The sequence below is a fragment of the Phocoena sinus genome, chromosome 5 (assembly GCF_008692025.1).
Source record: "Phocoena sinus isolate mPhoSin1 chromosome 5, mPhoSin1.pri, whole genome shotgun sequence".
Taxonomy (NCBI): domain Eukaryota; kingdom Metazoa; phylum Chordata; class Mammalia; order Artiodactyla; family Phocoenidae; genus Phocoena; species Phocoena sinus.
The window spans coordinates 35,913,858-35,928,077 of NC_045767.1; the positions used below are offsets into that span (position 1 = coordinate 35,913,858).

The 14,220-nt window shown below is 37.3% G+C and overlaps 1 protein-coding gene across 1 annotated transcript in view; it reads left to right on the plus strand.

Moving 5' to 3' along the window:
• The first annotated feature begins 441 nt into the window (after window positions 1-441).
• Window positions 442-14,220, plus strand: part of TACR3 (tachykinin receptor 3) — a 68,855-nt gene continuing 55,076 nt past the window's right edge. The window contains exon 1 of the mRNA XM_032632838.1: window positions 442-1,524. Coding sequence (XP_032488729.1) covers window positions 980-1,524 — 545 coding nt within the window. The 5' untranslated portion in view covers window positions 442-979. The remainder of the gene's footprint in view (window positions 1,525-14,220) is intronic.

Sequence of the window (14,220 nt, forward strand, 5' to 3'; positions counted from 1 at the left end):
TCTGATTTACCCTCATTGTTTTATGGCATTCCAACCCGAGCAGAATCTTCCAGGAAAAACCATAGTCTCTCTCTGCCTGGGGGAGAGGAGGGGTCAGATTTCTGGTGATAGAGATTAGAGGAAGAGGGGAAATGGGTGGATTTGGGAAGGGGGAACGAGAAGAAACGGGATCTGAGAAGGGAGAATAGAAACACACGAGCAGAAAGTTGAGTGAAATTCCAAAAACCAGTGGCACCTAACAAAGCGCGCGGCTCTCGGTGTCCACAGTCCTCAGCAGGCTGCACCCACACATGCTCTAGCCCTAGCTGAAAAATCTCCGGGGATCGTGCCTTTGCTTTACGGGTGAATGGTTAAACTGGTTTAGAAAAGAATAGTCCACAGTAAATGTCTGAAAGCAGGGACCTCAGCAAACTATCTTGAAGTTAAAAGACGGAAAACAATCTTGTAATGATTTTACGTATGAGAAAGTGCAGCCCTTCCTTCGGTGTATCAACTCGCCGAGTAGCGAATGAATGAAACCCAAAGGGCGGGGGTGGAGGAAAGGAGGGCAATCTTATTCCAAGAAGGGGCTCGTCAGTTCCGCACAACGTCACGGAAGTAGGGCACTATAACAAACTATAAAGCTCGCAGCAGCCCCCGATCCTCGGCGCTCCAGCCGGTGCCCGGGAACTCGCGCAGGGGCGACCCCGGAGTTCTCCGCGGGCGACAGCCCTTAGCATCTCTTTTTCCAACTGTCTCATCCTGCCTGCCTGCTAGGTTCGCAGACTCCTCGGGGAAAGTGCCTTCCTTCTCCCCATCACCTGCAGGTTCAAAGCATCCCTTAACCAGAAAGAGCTGTGAGTACCTTTCTACCCCGCTTTCGGGCGGGGCTGAGGTCCACTGAGCAGCAAAGCTACCGGGAAGCAGAGAAGAACTTCGAGGGAGACTGCCCGGGCGGGCAGTGGTTGAGCGAGGGGAACCGGGTTGCCGACCCATCGCTATGGCCTCGCTCCCCGTAGCCGCGAACTGGACGGACGGGGGAACAGCGGGTGCGGACGCCGGGAACCCGAGTGCCGCGCTCGAGGCTGGGGCAGCGGCGGGAGAGGCTGACCCCGAGTGGCTGCAACTGCTAGCCCAAGCCGGCAATCTTTCCTCTTCCTCTTCCACGCTGGGACTGGCCGCGGCCTCCGCGGCGCCTTCGCAGTTCCGGGCCAACCTCACCAACCAGTTCGTGCAGCCGTCTTGGCGCATTGCGCTCTGGTCCCTAGCGTACGGCGTGGTGGTGGCCGTGGCGGTCTTCGGGAATCTCATCGTCATCTGGATCATCCTGGCCCACAAGCGCATGCGGACCGTCACCAACTACTTCCTCGTGAACTTGGCTTTCTCCGACGCCTCCATGGCCGCCTTCAACACATTGGTCAACTTCATCTATGCGCTTCACAGCGAGTGGTACTTCGGCGCCAACTACTGTCGCTTCCAGAACTTCTTTCCTATTACAGCGGTGTTCGCCAGCATCTACTCTATGACGGCCATTGCAGTGGACAGGTGAGAAGACTGGGAGGGAGGAAGAGGGGGAGGGAGAGAGGAGCTGGGCGGTGGGATAAGGTTACAAAGGAAATGGTGACAAAATGGGTTTGATAAAAGGAAAGGGACCAGTTAAAAGTTCTTGAAGAAAGGAGGTCACTAACCCATTTGTAGTCTTCTAATGGCTGAACTGGTTTCTGCTTCTACGGCCTCCCCACTCCCACCCTAATCCCCCTGATCCCCATTAAGGGCATCTAGAAGGACTGAAGAAGGTGAATGAGAGAGATGGGGAAAATCTGTCATTCCAAGTAGGACAAACTCAGTTAGAAACGCTTAGTACTCGCACATTTTCTCAGATGGCTTCAAGCAATTGCCACAAAAATTATGTTATCTGTAAAATGTACTTTTTGGCTTTCCTTCTGTCAGTCGTTATTCTGTCAGAGAAATGAATAAGTTACCCTTCTCCTCCCTCTGGTTTGTTGGTCCATCCCCTTCCCCATCCTTGCCCCAAGGCCAGCACTGGTTCGATCTCCCAGTTATGGAGGATCCATCAGAGGCAATAAGCTCCCTCCAAATGATTGCCGTCAGCTAGCAGTTTCCACAGTGTTTCAGGTAGATTTCACTTTCAGTAATCTGTGAAGGCCATGAGATGGGTAAACCCTGTGTCTGGAAGATGGCATCCAAATCATTCAGATGATGGGCAACAAAAAGCCCAAAGAATAAGTGGTTAAGAAATGAGGCACACCGGGCTTCCCTGCCGATGTAGGGGACACGGGTTCGTGCCCCAGTCCGGGAAGATCCTGCATGCCACGGAGCGGCTGGGCCCGTGAGCCATGGCCGCTGAGCCTGCGCGTCCAGAACCTGTGCTCCGCAACAGGAGAGGCCACAACAGTGAGAGGCCCGCGTACCGCAAAAAAAAAAAAAAAAAGAAAGAAATGAGGCACACCGCTTTATAACTGTTGAAGATAATCTTTTAGAATGTACCCCCATCTACAGTGGGGATTCTGAGATTCTCAAGCAATTTTAAGAAGCTGGAGAGACCTCCAACAGTTGTCCTCAGGTTCCAGTTTATGAAATTTCTGTGTATTTTTTTTCTTTCTCATATTGAACATTATGGACTATGCATACTGTGTTAACACAATGGTAAACCTCTACCTGTTACTGATAGTTACATTTTAATTCAATGTTATGCTAAAAAAAGAAACACACCAGTTGATTTTAGTCTTCATTTTATGATTGGCAGCTTGCAAGGGGGATGCATGGAGGCCGGCGGAGGGGATTGAAGTCACTTTAACTTCAAGTAACTATGTCCTCATCTGTGAAAATAAAAAAAACACTTTTTTTCTATATTAAACTTGTTCAAAGTAAAATGAGGCTTAATATTAATTCTTACTACATTAAGCCACCATTATGAGAATAAGAAAAAACTACTTTTTTTTTCCGTAAGTCCATCCTCTGTGTTTACTATTTTGAAATAGTGATCATAGAGGTCTTGATGACATAAAGCTTTAGAAACAATTTTCAAATGCCACGCCCAGGGGGTTAAATTGAAGGAGCAGTGGTTAGTTGCCACTAACTAGGATAAGTAAGCATAAAACCACATTTTAAAAGCCTCTGAGGGCTTCCCTGGGGGCGCAGTGGTTGCGAGTCCGCTTGCCGATGCAGGGGATACGAGTTTGTGTCCCGGTCCGGGAAGATCCCACATGCCGCGGAGCGGCTAGACCCGTGAGCCATGGCCGCTGAGCCTACGCGTCCGGAGCCTGTGCTCCGCAACAGGAGAGGTCACAACAGTGAGAGGCCCGCCTATCGGATAAAAAAAAAAAAAAAGAAAAGCCTCTGAAACTGCCAATCTTCCTTTCCCCTTTATCTCTGATTTTCCACAAGTATCTCACCCCTTCATTTTTGTAGGGACAGAGGTGAGTACAAAAAGCAATAAAATTAGCCCCAAGTTGGAGAACAAGTGAAATTGCCTCTAATCTTGCTCTACTTTATATATAACACATCTTACATATATATTACCTATGTTTTAATTAAGAATGCAGGTGTTAGAAAATTAATAGAACAGTTTATAACAGAAATATTATCTTTTTAAAAATGTATGGCATATCCCACTTGACATACAGGGATATTAGAAAATAGAAAATATTTTCTTCCATTTTCTAAGCACATTTTTGAAGTTAAGTTAGAAACTCTAAGAAGGTTTATTAACATATGGTAAGGGACAATTTCGGGGCATAGGGTCCAGTATTGATTAAAATATTTAAAGAATTTTTTAAGTGACAGTCACTGTTTTTTACCTGGAAACCTTAAGGAAGTAATTTAATATGTTTTATTTAATAATTCAAAAGCATTAACAAACACAGCAAAAAATACTTTATATTCTTCAAACCCAGGGACACCTGACATAAATAATTAGTAAAATAAATATTTAATCTAACTGAAGTAAGTTATATTTTTAGCCAAATAGATAAAAAGTTATCTTATATGCTATAGTTTAAAAAATTTGCTTCTCATAAAGCTGTTATGCAAAGTATTCATAGAACCTCTATTTCTTTTGAAGCTTATTATGGACAGATAAAAATATATAGTCATAAAAAATCATAAGGCCTGAATGTGGTAACAAATTATCTAAATGTATTGTGGTAAATTTTACCATTGCTTTAAATATTATGGTTATAAATACTTTGGTAAATTTTTTTTAAAAAACATCTTTATCAGTCTTTAATTCTAGTGCCTGAGCAGTTATATTCTTTATTACAATAAGACTTGACTCATTATTTAGCCCAGATGATAAACTGCATGAGCTTAGCCCAAGATAAACTGGTTTACATTTGCATTCTTTGCAAAATAGTAACTACAACTATGCTTTGGAAAAGATTACTTTTAGAAAAATTTTTATGAATCTTTAGCTCCTTTTACAATTTGTAGTTCTTATTCAAGGATTTTAAAATACCCCATTTGCAGTCACTAAAATTACTGCTGTAGTGTGCTATGAAAGTTCGATTAAAACTATCAAACAAATTCAAATTCAAGTGAAAATTCTTATAAAATTAATCCTGAGTATATAATGAAAGCAATAAATGTGTATTAATTGAATGAATGAAACATAAAATTATCACAAAGTAAGGTGAAATCAGAAGTGTCTCTTAGATAACTAGCAGAACTCCAGTTGATATCAATGTTACATTAACAACACTGGTAGAAAAAGGAGTTTATATCATATTTAACAGACACAGTATAAAAAATGCTGAATATATAACATATTCTTACACACTAATAAAAATATATATCTCTAATATAAAAAGAACAAAAGTAACAAACAATTCACAAAAGAAGAAATAAAAGTGTCTGACAAACATTAAATTATGGATTGCTTATATTCTGCATCTCCATTTTTCACCTGTTATTTGCTTCTCAAGACATTCAAATCTGAACTCTTTTCCCAACACTCTACCCAAAGAGCCTTATTGAGAAATCCAGTGAGCATTTTAATCCTAGACTTCCTTGACCTTTTAGTAGTATTCCTCACAGGTGGCTATTGCCTCTTGGCTTCCAACTGTCCTGATCGCCTCCTACCCCCTCAGCCTCTCTTCCATGGCATTATTAATTCTCAATAATTAGAATTATTTCTAATTCTCTGCCTCTATGTAGTAATTAAATGCATAGGTTCCACAATACCAAATCCTGGACCTGATTTTGTCCTTACTTTATTCTCTATTTCTAAGTAATCTCATTCAAACCCACAGCTTCATTTTTCACTTTTGAATGAACAGTTTCCATTTTTTCTATTATCTAATTGGTTTTCTTTTGAATTATAGAAGACACATAACAATCCATACAATAAAGTAGACAAATATAAATGAATGAAAAATTAAAACTGGAAAAGATAGAAAGGGAGAAAATAGAAACAAGATGGGAGTGAAGTTATAACATGGACATTCAGGTCAAAGAGTCCCAATCATTTATGAAAGCTAAGCTTCAAATATGTCTCTGAGCCTCTTAGTGAACAAACAAAAAAGGAAATAAAATCAGTAAATTTGTTTACACTGTCCGTATAAACAATATATACACATTCCTTAAGGGCTTAGGAATTTCTGATATTTGAGTTTCAAGAAATTCTTTGTATGGGCAATTAAGAGGACAGTGTCCTCAACCACAGTGTCATAAATGCAAAAGAAGATTTCCCATAGGTGTTTGCTTAGCATTCCTCTGAGTAGGCCAAAGACATATGCCAAAGCAGAACTCAGTGAATATTCTCAGGGTAAAACCTCTATCTGAGCACAGTTTCCAGATGGTCTGGTTTGTTGCACTGAAAAAACTACAAAAAAGGATAAAATGTATTTCCTCCAAAAGCATTTTTTTCCACCTGAACTTTGGATATAGCTTGAGAATCAGATAATTCAAAGTTGTAACATATGGCAAAAGCTCTACAAATCATTCTCATTCCAGTCCCCAGTCTCTGATCCTGATCCATCCTCTATACCAGTCTCTTATTGAAACTTATTTTCCCCTCATGCCTTATAAGGATCATACATGCACAGTGAAAACAATTAAAAATAGAAATATTAGAAAGTTAAATTTACCTTTAATTGTCCTACACCCCAAATATAGCCTATCTATGATCTTCATGTTCACATTTCAACTCTCCCTTCATTTTTTGTGATATGTATATCTCACATATTACATTATGTACATACATAAATAAAGATATATTTTTTAATTACTAAAATAGTACCACATTATCATGTCATTTTAAATTTACCATACAGGGTTATTAAAATTTATTGAACAAATTATAAAACTTGGACATTATATGTTATGAAGATATAGATGTTTATCTTACTCTATAACATTTTTACTTTAATTGTTTAAATTACAGTAGGTACATATAAGATAGAAATAATACATACATATGTTTTAAAACTCAAAAAGTAAATGGATCACCAGCTTAAAATCCTCTAAACCATCTTTGAGGTCTGCTCGTGTACCTGACGTTTCCACTTGGGGTCTGAAAAGCTCCTCAAACTCCTCCAAACCCATTATCTTACCTCCAAACCCCTTCCTCTTCCAGTGTTCCCCATTTCAATAAACAGTACAAGCATCCATTCAGTTGTTCAAATAGCTCCCAATCTATTACCTTCTTTCTGACTCTACCCCCACTTCCATAGTCCAAGCTACTATCACATCTTTCTTGGACTACTAAAAACACCTCTTAATTGGTCTCCCCACATCTAATCTTAATCCACCTTAGTATATATAAGAAGATGTTTCTGCACTCCTACTTAGTGCTACAATGTTTTCCCATTGCTGTTATGAGAAGAAGAATATTCTTAATCCAGATAATAATACCTTGGATAGCCTGGTTCCTTGACCTGTCCAACTTCAATTCATACTATACCTCAACTTCCTAATCTTTGTTCTAGCCACTCTGATCCTCTTTCAAGTGCCTAAATGTATGATGCTATCTTTTTGCCATAAAGCCTTTAAACACAATTTTCCTTCTGTCTCAAATTCCCTTCTGCCCATTCCTCATTAGTTGAACATACTCCTCATTTAGATAACAACTTGAATCTCATTTCACAGGGAAACGTTCCATAAGCCTCCCAATTTAAATTAAATGTCACTTTGTAGATTCTCTTAGCACATGTTAGACATAGCATTTTTATATATTAAATTAAGAATACTTGATTAATAATTTCCTCTAATAAACTTATAAACATCATAAAGACAAGTTCCCTCTGTTCTTAGTCTTTACTGTATCCTTATGCCTATCATACTGTTTTGCACATGGTGAGCACACAATCCAGATTCCTGAATAAAAGAATCATAAAAGTAATCAAATAAAAATTAAAGTGATGAGATATAACTTTTTTCCATTAAAATCGGCAGAGATTGCTAAGTTGTAGTAAACATGGCATTTTAACACATGATTTTAGATTGAACCATATGTAATTGTCAGTTTTTAATAGTTTAAAATGTCAATTAACATTTCATATGGTTTAATCTAACAGTTGGGTATATATTGTCAAAAATCTTTCAGGGTGCAATTTTCCAACATGTTCAAAGATATTTTTCAAATCAAAATTCAAAGAACTGAAAACAACTAAAAAGCTCAACAAAAAGAAATGAATGATGAGGCATCTAAAAATGAAATTCCATGTAGAAATTTTAAAATTACATTTGAATATAACATCAGTTCTCTCAAGTCTCTAGGCACATGTATATAAATGTGCTAACATTAACATGCATATCCAAACATTTTTAATCCTTTTATAACCTTTGCTTATAAACCATTTCTTTCTAGTCTCCAATTATTTCAAAGAATCCCTAGGAAAGTCTGATGAGAGTTCATCAGTAGTCCTCCTTAGCACTTCCCTTCTCCTCACCATACCCTGGCCAGAGAGAGAGAAAGAAAGAAACAGCAATGTCAGCACTTTGGTACAGAACATAATAGTGTCTCTGGAAGAAGCCATGCCTTTCTCCAGTTGTTTTGGGCATATTGCATCCAAATCTGCAGAAGTCATAAATTACAAACTGCCCTCTGCCTGAAGTTTTTGTGATGTCTATTTGTGTTCCAAATAGAATTTGGAGGAATTATCTTGTCCTTAATCTTTGCTCCATTAACAAATTCTTAAAGACCAGTGTTCCTTCATCTTCTACTTGCAACTCTCTCTCCCTGGGGCTCAGCTCTAAACCAAATGTCCAGGATGAGGAATTGTTTCCCTACTTCCCTATGCCTCATTGCTTTGAGAATACACCATTCTTACTGAGGCTTGCTCACTGGTATGTTGGATAAATGGTGCAAAATATACAACTGGGGTTTGAAGCCCCACCACTTCATTAGACACAGAGTCTGAATCCCACTTTAGATTCAGCAGGATCTCTAACACACGATGAATTTTTAGACTATGGATTTAACAGTCTGATATAATTCTATATGTGCAATCAGGTAGATATAGATTTGATTTTCTCTGAATGCTGAGATTTTGGGTAATTTTGTTTTCCTTTATACTTTTCCTTTTCTAATTATCTACAACAAAATGTACTTCTTTTACATGAAACAAAATACATTGCTAATTAATTAAAGTTCTGAAGATGGATGGTGGTGATGGTTGCACAATAATGTGAATGTACCACTGAACTGTACACTTAAAAATAGTTACAATGGTAAATTTTGTTTGGTATATTTTATCAGTATAAAAATTTTTAAATATTAATTAAATAAATAAATACTGTCTAAGGACCTAATAATGACTCTGAGATACACGCTAAAGAGTTTAGACTCAAGGAGAGAAAAACTTGATTAAACTTTGTATAGATTATTAGTGATAGATGTTTTATGGAAACATTTAAAATACACTTTCTAGGCTAATTTAGAAATCATGAAGACATCTGTGGCAAAAGAGTACCTTCACATTACAATGGATTATTTTGTAAACTGTGAAATCTTTTCCCCAGGAATTATGTAAAGATATCACACCTATGTGGAGTAATTTAGAAGACTGCCTAAAGATACAGGGATAAATTAGCTCAGTATTTCTATTATTTAGTCTGGTATATGACAAAAGTTTTTAAATATTTGCTTAAGAAGTCCCCCATTTTGAGTTTGTATTATTATCTATGACTTTTTTTACCTTCAAATCTGCCCAAGTATCAAGGTTATTTAAATTTTTCTTTTACGCATACCTGTAAGTAAGGAAAATGTGTATCTGATTTTATCACTAAGCAGCAAAGGGCTCAATTGTGCTCTGGAGCTGATTTATACTTGCTAGAGGGAATCAATTGTGCACATTTCTTCTCAACTCTGCATTTAGTGATGTTACTTTGGTAGCTTGAAATCATGGTAGGAGTATTTACACCACAGAAATTTGCAAATGCTAGAAGTCATGAGTTTTGTTTTGTTTCTGTGGTTTTTTTTTTCCTTAGAGTGCTTGTGGTTAAACATTTACCAGCACACAAATCACTACATTTGTAGTCATTCACTCAATAGCTATTTCTTAAGTACCTTCTAAGTATTAACATTGTATAGATACGGGGCACACTGGAATAAACAAGACAAACATGTCCCATATCCTAATGAAACTGTAATTAATATCTTCACTTGAATCCCTCAGTTGTGGTCCACCAGAGTCCTAAATCCGATAATCTATTGAACTTTAACATCTGAAAGTTTAATAAGCATCTCAGAATTTACATGCTCCAAACTAAGTTCCTGATTTTCCTCTGAAACTTACTCCTCCTACAATTTTCTGAGGTCAAAAATCTGAACCCTAGGTCAGAACTCTTGGAAGTATTCTCACTCATCTCTTCTTTCATACTCTATGTCCAATCAATCAGAAAATCTAATCACTTTTACTTTCAAAATATATGTAGAATCTAATCACTCCTTAAGATGTCTATCGTTGCCTCCCTAGTCCAAGTCAATATCATTTCTCACCTAACTGGTTTCCCTACCCCTGCTTTCGTTCCGCTTGGGTTTGTTCTCAATGCAACAATCAGAGAGATCCTGTAATGTGTCAGATAATATATCCCCTCTACAAATCCTCCAATGGCACCTCAGTTCTCTCAGGGTAGAAATCAAAGTTCCTACAACAGTCTATAAGAATTTATAGTAACTGGTTCTTTGTTACTCTCCAACCTTATCTCCTACTACTTACACTCCACTGCTCTGCTCCACCATCACTGCATTCCTCTGTTACATCAATATACTAAGCGTGTTTCCACCTCAGGATCTTACACTCTGTGTGAAACACTCTTACTCCAGACATATTGTTCATTACCTGTACTACTTCTGGACCCTGACTACTCTATTTGAAATTGCTTTAAATTTTTCTTTACCACATGTATCACCTTCTAATATACTATATAGTTAGCTCATCTGCAATGTTTATTGTTGTTTGTATGTCCTGCCCTACTGGATTCTAAGTTCCATGAGGACAAGGCTAGACCTGTGTCTCAACTGAGTAAATGAAGAATAGATAGAGTCTATGGTAACTGGGAACACATAGCAGGGGAAAGCACATTTATAGTGTTAGAGCAGTAAAACACAGAAATGTAGAAGCATTTTTTTTTTTTTTTTTTTTTTTTTTTTTTTTTTGCGTTACGCGGGCCTCTCACTGTTGTGGCCTCTCCCGTTGCGGAGGACAGGCTCCAGACGCGCAGGCTCAGCGGCCATGGCTCACGGGCCCAGCCGCTCCGCGGCATGTGGGATCTTCCCAGACCGGGGCACGAACCCGTGTCCCCTGCATCGGCAGGCAGACTCCCAACCACTGCGCCACCAGGGAAGCCCTAGAAGCATTTTTAAAGTTCCTTATTTTATAGAAGTATAGAAAATATCTCCTAATAAATTGGCTATGAGTAGTTACTATTTAAATAAAAACATTTAAAATATTCTATACAACCTAATATGTGATTATCATACTAAACTGTATCATCTATAAAGAAAATGATTAGGAGATTTTCAAATGAGCATAGGAAACAATTTTGAAGAAATTAAAAACTCACAAATTGAGTGTTTATGTTGAATAAGTACTATTAATCACAATTCAGAATTCTTAGATGAATAAACTTACTGAATTTAAAAGACGTCACAGTGCCATATGTATTGATTTTTATACCTTCAAATTAAATAAATATATGAAGGCCGTTTTCCCCATTAAGTTAACTACGTGGTATAAAATAAATTCAAAACTCTTAAACTTACATCATGTTTTCATTAACTTAAAATGTTTTAATCCTAAAATAAAAATATTTTCAGTATCTCTTCAACAAAGATTTACATAAGCTAAATTTCATGTTGAAGGCTGTGGTATTTCACAAACAAACTAGTGTAATAATACTTTTTAAATAATAGATTACAATGCTTTCCTATGTAAGAAATTACTGACAATCTCCATTGACCAGTCACAAAACCATTGATGAGACTATCTTTAATGAACAAGAATGAAACTGAATAAGGTCTCCTTAGAAACATATGAGCAGCTCAAAAATAGAACACATATGCCAAAGAACACACACACACATAACCAATTCTATGCATGCACAATTCAATACATGCAATCCTTGCTTTGCACAAATTTCAGTTACCAAGATTATTTATTTATATAACACCAGTCCCCTCAACAGCATGGCTCAAGTTTTTCTTACCATGTCACATTAACTGTGAGTACTTGCATAATGTAAAAAATTATCTGCTAGCTCTTAAGCTCTCACGAATCACTCCACAAATAACAGATATACTTCATAATCAGTGACCAATCATATTCCTATTTTTCAAAATCTGTTACTGATTGGTCACTGATTATCTTAGTCAGTTCATGCACAGACAGCAAAGCACATAGTTGCATTGCCTCATTGTCTTTCAATGATAAACTCAAATGACACCTTAGAAAAATGGCTAATCAAGAGAAGGACTTGCAAACAAAGAGGAAGAAATAAAAAGTGATAACACTGAAAGTGAAATTCAAATCCAGTATAGGTGAAGATGAAGAATAGCTGAATAAGAGAATGTTGACAGTCACTTTACAAGAGACTCTAAATATCCAGCCAGAGGAAATTAGTGAAGGTGAATTTATCAACATGAATGAGGAAAATGATAGTGACAAATGATGAAGATGTCCCAGAGGAAGAGAACTGGCAAAAATCTTCATATAAAAAACTCTCAGATACTTCACCACTTTCAAAGTTCAAGGATAAAATGTTGGAAGCTGATTCAAACTTACAAAGGAGTACAACACTCTTCCAAGGTATAGAAAACATGTTGGCTCTGTATATGTTATATGAAAGAATAAAGTAAACACTATTCAAACTACTCATGATACCTTTATATTTTTTTCTAAGACTTTATTTTTAGAGCAATTTTTGGTTAACAGCAAAATTGAGGGAAGGTACAGAGATTTCCTATATATCCTCTGCCCCCCACACTTGCATAGCCTCCCTGTTATCAACATCTCCCATCAGAGTGGTACATTTTTTTTACCACTGATGAACCTAACTGACTCATCATAATTACCCAAAGTCCATAGTTTACATTAGGCTTCACTCTTGTACATTCGATGCATTTAGGCAAATGTGTAATGACATGTAACCATCATTATTGTCTCCTCCAGAGTATTTTCACTCCCCTGAAAATTCTCTGTGCTTTGCCTATTCATCTTTTTATTGTGTCCATAGTTTTGTCTTTTCCATAATCACATAGTTAGAATCAAACAGTATGTAGCCTTTTCAGATTGACTTCTTTCACTTAGTAATATGGATTTAAGATTTGTTGATGTTTTTTCATGGCTTGATACTAGATTTCTTTTTAGCAGTGAATAATATTTCATCATCTGATGTATTGGGTTGGCCAAAAGGTTCGTTTGGTTAATGAATACGTTGTTCAATGAAGTTACTCGTGAAAATGAAAAATGTGTCTTTTATTTTTACTTTAAACCGAACGAACTTTTTGGCCAAACCAATACCATAGTTTACTCATGCATCTAATGAAGGACATCCTGGTTGCTTTCAAGTTTTTGGTAATTATGAATGAAGCTGCAGTAAACATCCATGTGCAGGGTTTTGTTTGATTTTTGTTGTTGTTTTGGTTTTTTGTGGGTTTTTGTTTTGTTTATTTTGTTTTGTTTTGTTTTGTGGACATGAATCTTCAACTCTATTTGGTAAATACCAAGGAGCACAACTGCTGCTGGATCATATGGTAATAGTATGTTTAGTTTTTTAAGAAGCAGCCAAACTGTCCTCCAAAGTGGCTGAACCATTTTGCATTCCCACTAGCAATGTATGAGAGTTTCTGTTGCTTCACATCCTTTGCAGCATCTGGTGTTATGGAGTTTCACCATTCTATAGGTGTGTAGTGGTATCTCATTGTTGTTTTAATATGCATTTACCTGGTAATGTATGATGTGGAGCATCTTTTTGTATGTTATTTACTATCTGCATATCTTCTTTGGTGAGGTGTCTGTTAAGGTTGTTGGAACCTTTTGGGAACCTTATGCACATGTTAAATCTTTTGTACTTGTCCCACAGTCCTTGGATATTCTCTTCCGTTTTTTCAGTCTTTGTTTTCTTTGCTTTTCAGTTTTTATGGATTCTACTTATTTATACTCTAGCTCAGAGGCTCTTTCTTCAGCCATGCTCAGTCTACTAATAAACCCATCAAAGGCATTCTTCATTTCTGTTGCAGTGTTTTTCAACTCTAGCACTTCTTTTGGTTCTTTCTTTCTTAGGATTTCCATCTCTCTGCTTACATCGCCCAGCTATTCTTACATGTGGTCTGCTTTATCAGTTAGAGCCCTAATGATATTAATCCAGTTGTTTTAAATTCCCAGTATGATAATTCCAACATCCCTTCTATGCCTGGTTCTCATGCTTCCTTCATCTCTTCAGGTTTTGTTTTTTGTTTTTGGGTTTTTTTTGTCTTTTGATAGCTGGACATGATGTTCTGGATAAAAGGAACTGCTCTAAGTAGACTGTTAGTAATGTGGTGGTGAGGTACGGAGGAAGGGGAAGCATTCTAGAGTCCTATAATTAGGTCTCAGTCATTTAGTGAGCCTATGTCTCTGTTCTGTGAACTTCACAAGTGTTTCTCGTTTTTTTCCCTCCCTTTATTTTTTTTTTAAATTTTTATTGGAGTATAGTTGATTTACAATGTTGTGTTAGTTTCTGCTGTACAGCAAAGTGAATCAGTTATACATATACATATATCCACTCTTTTTTAGATTC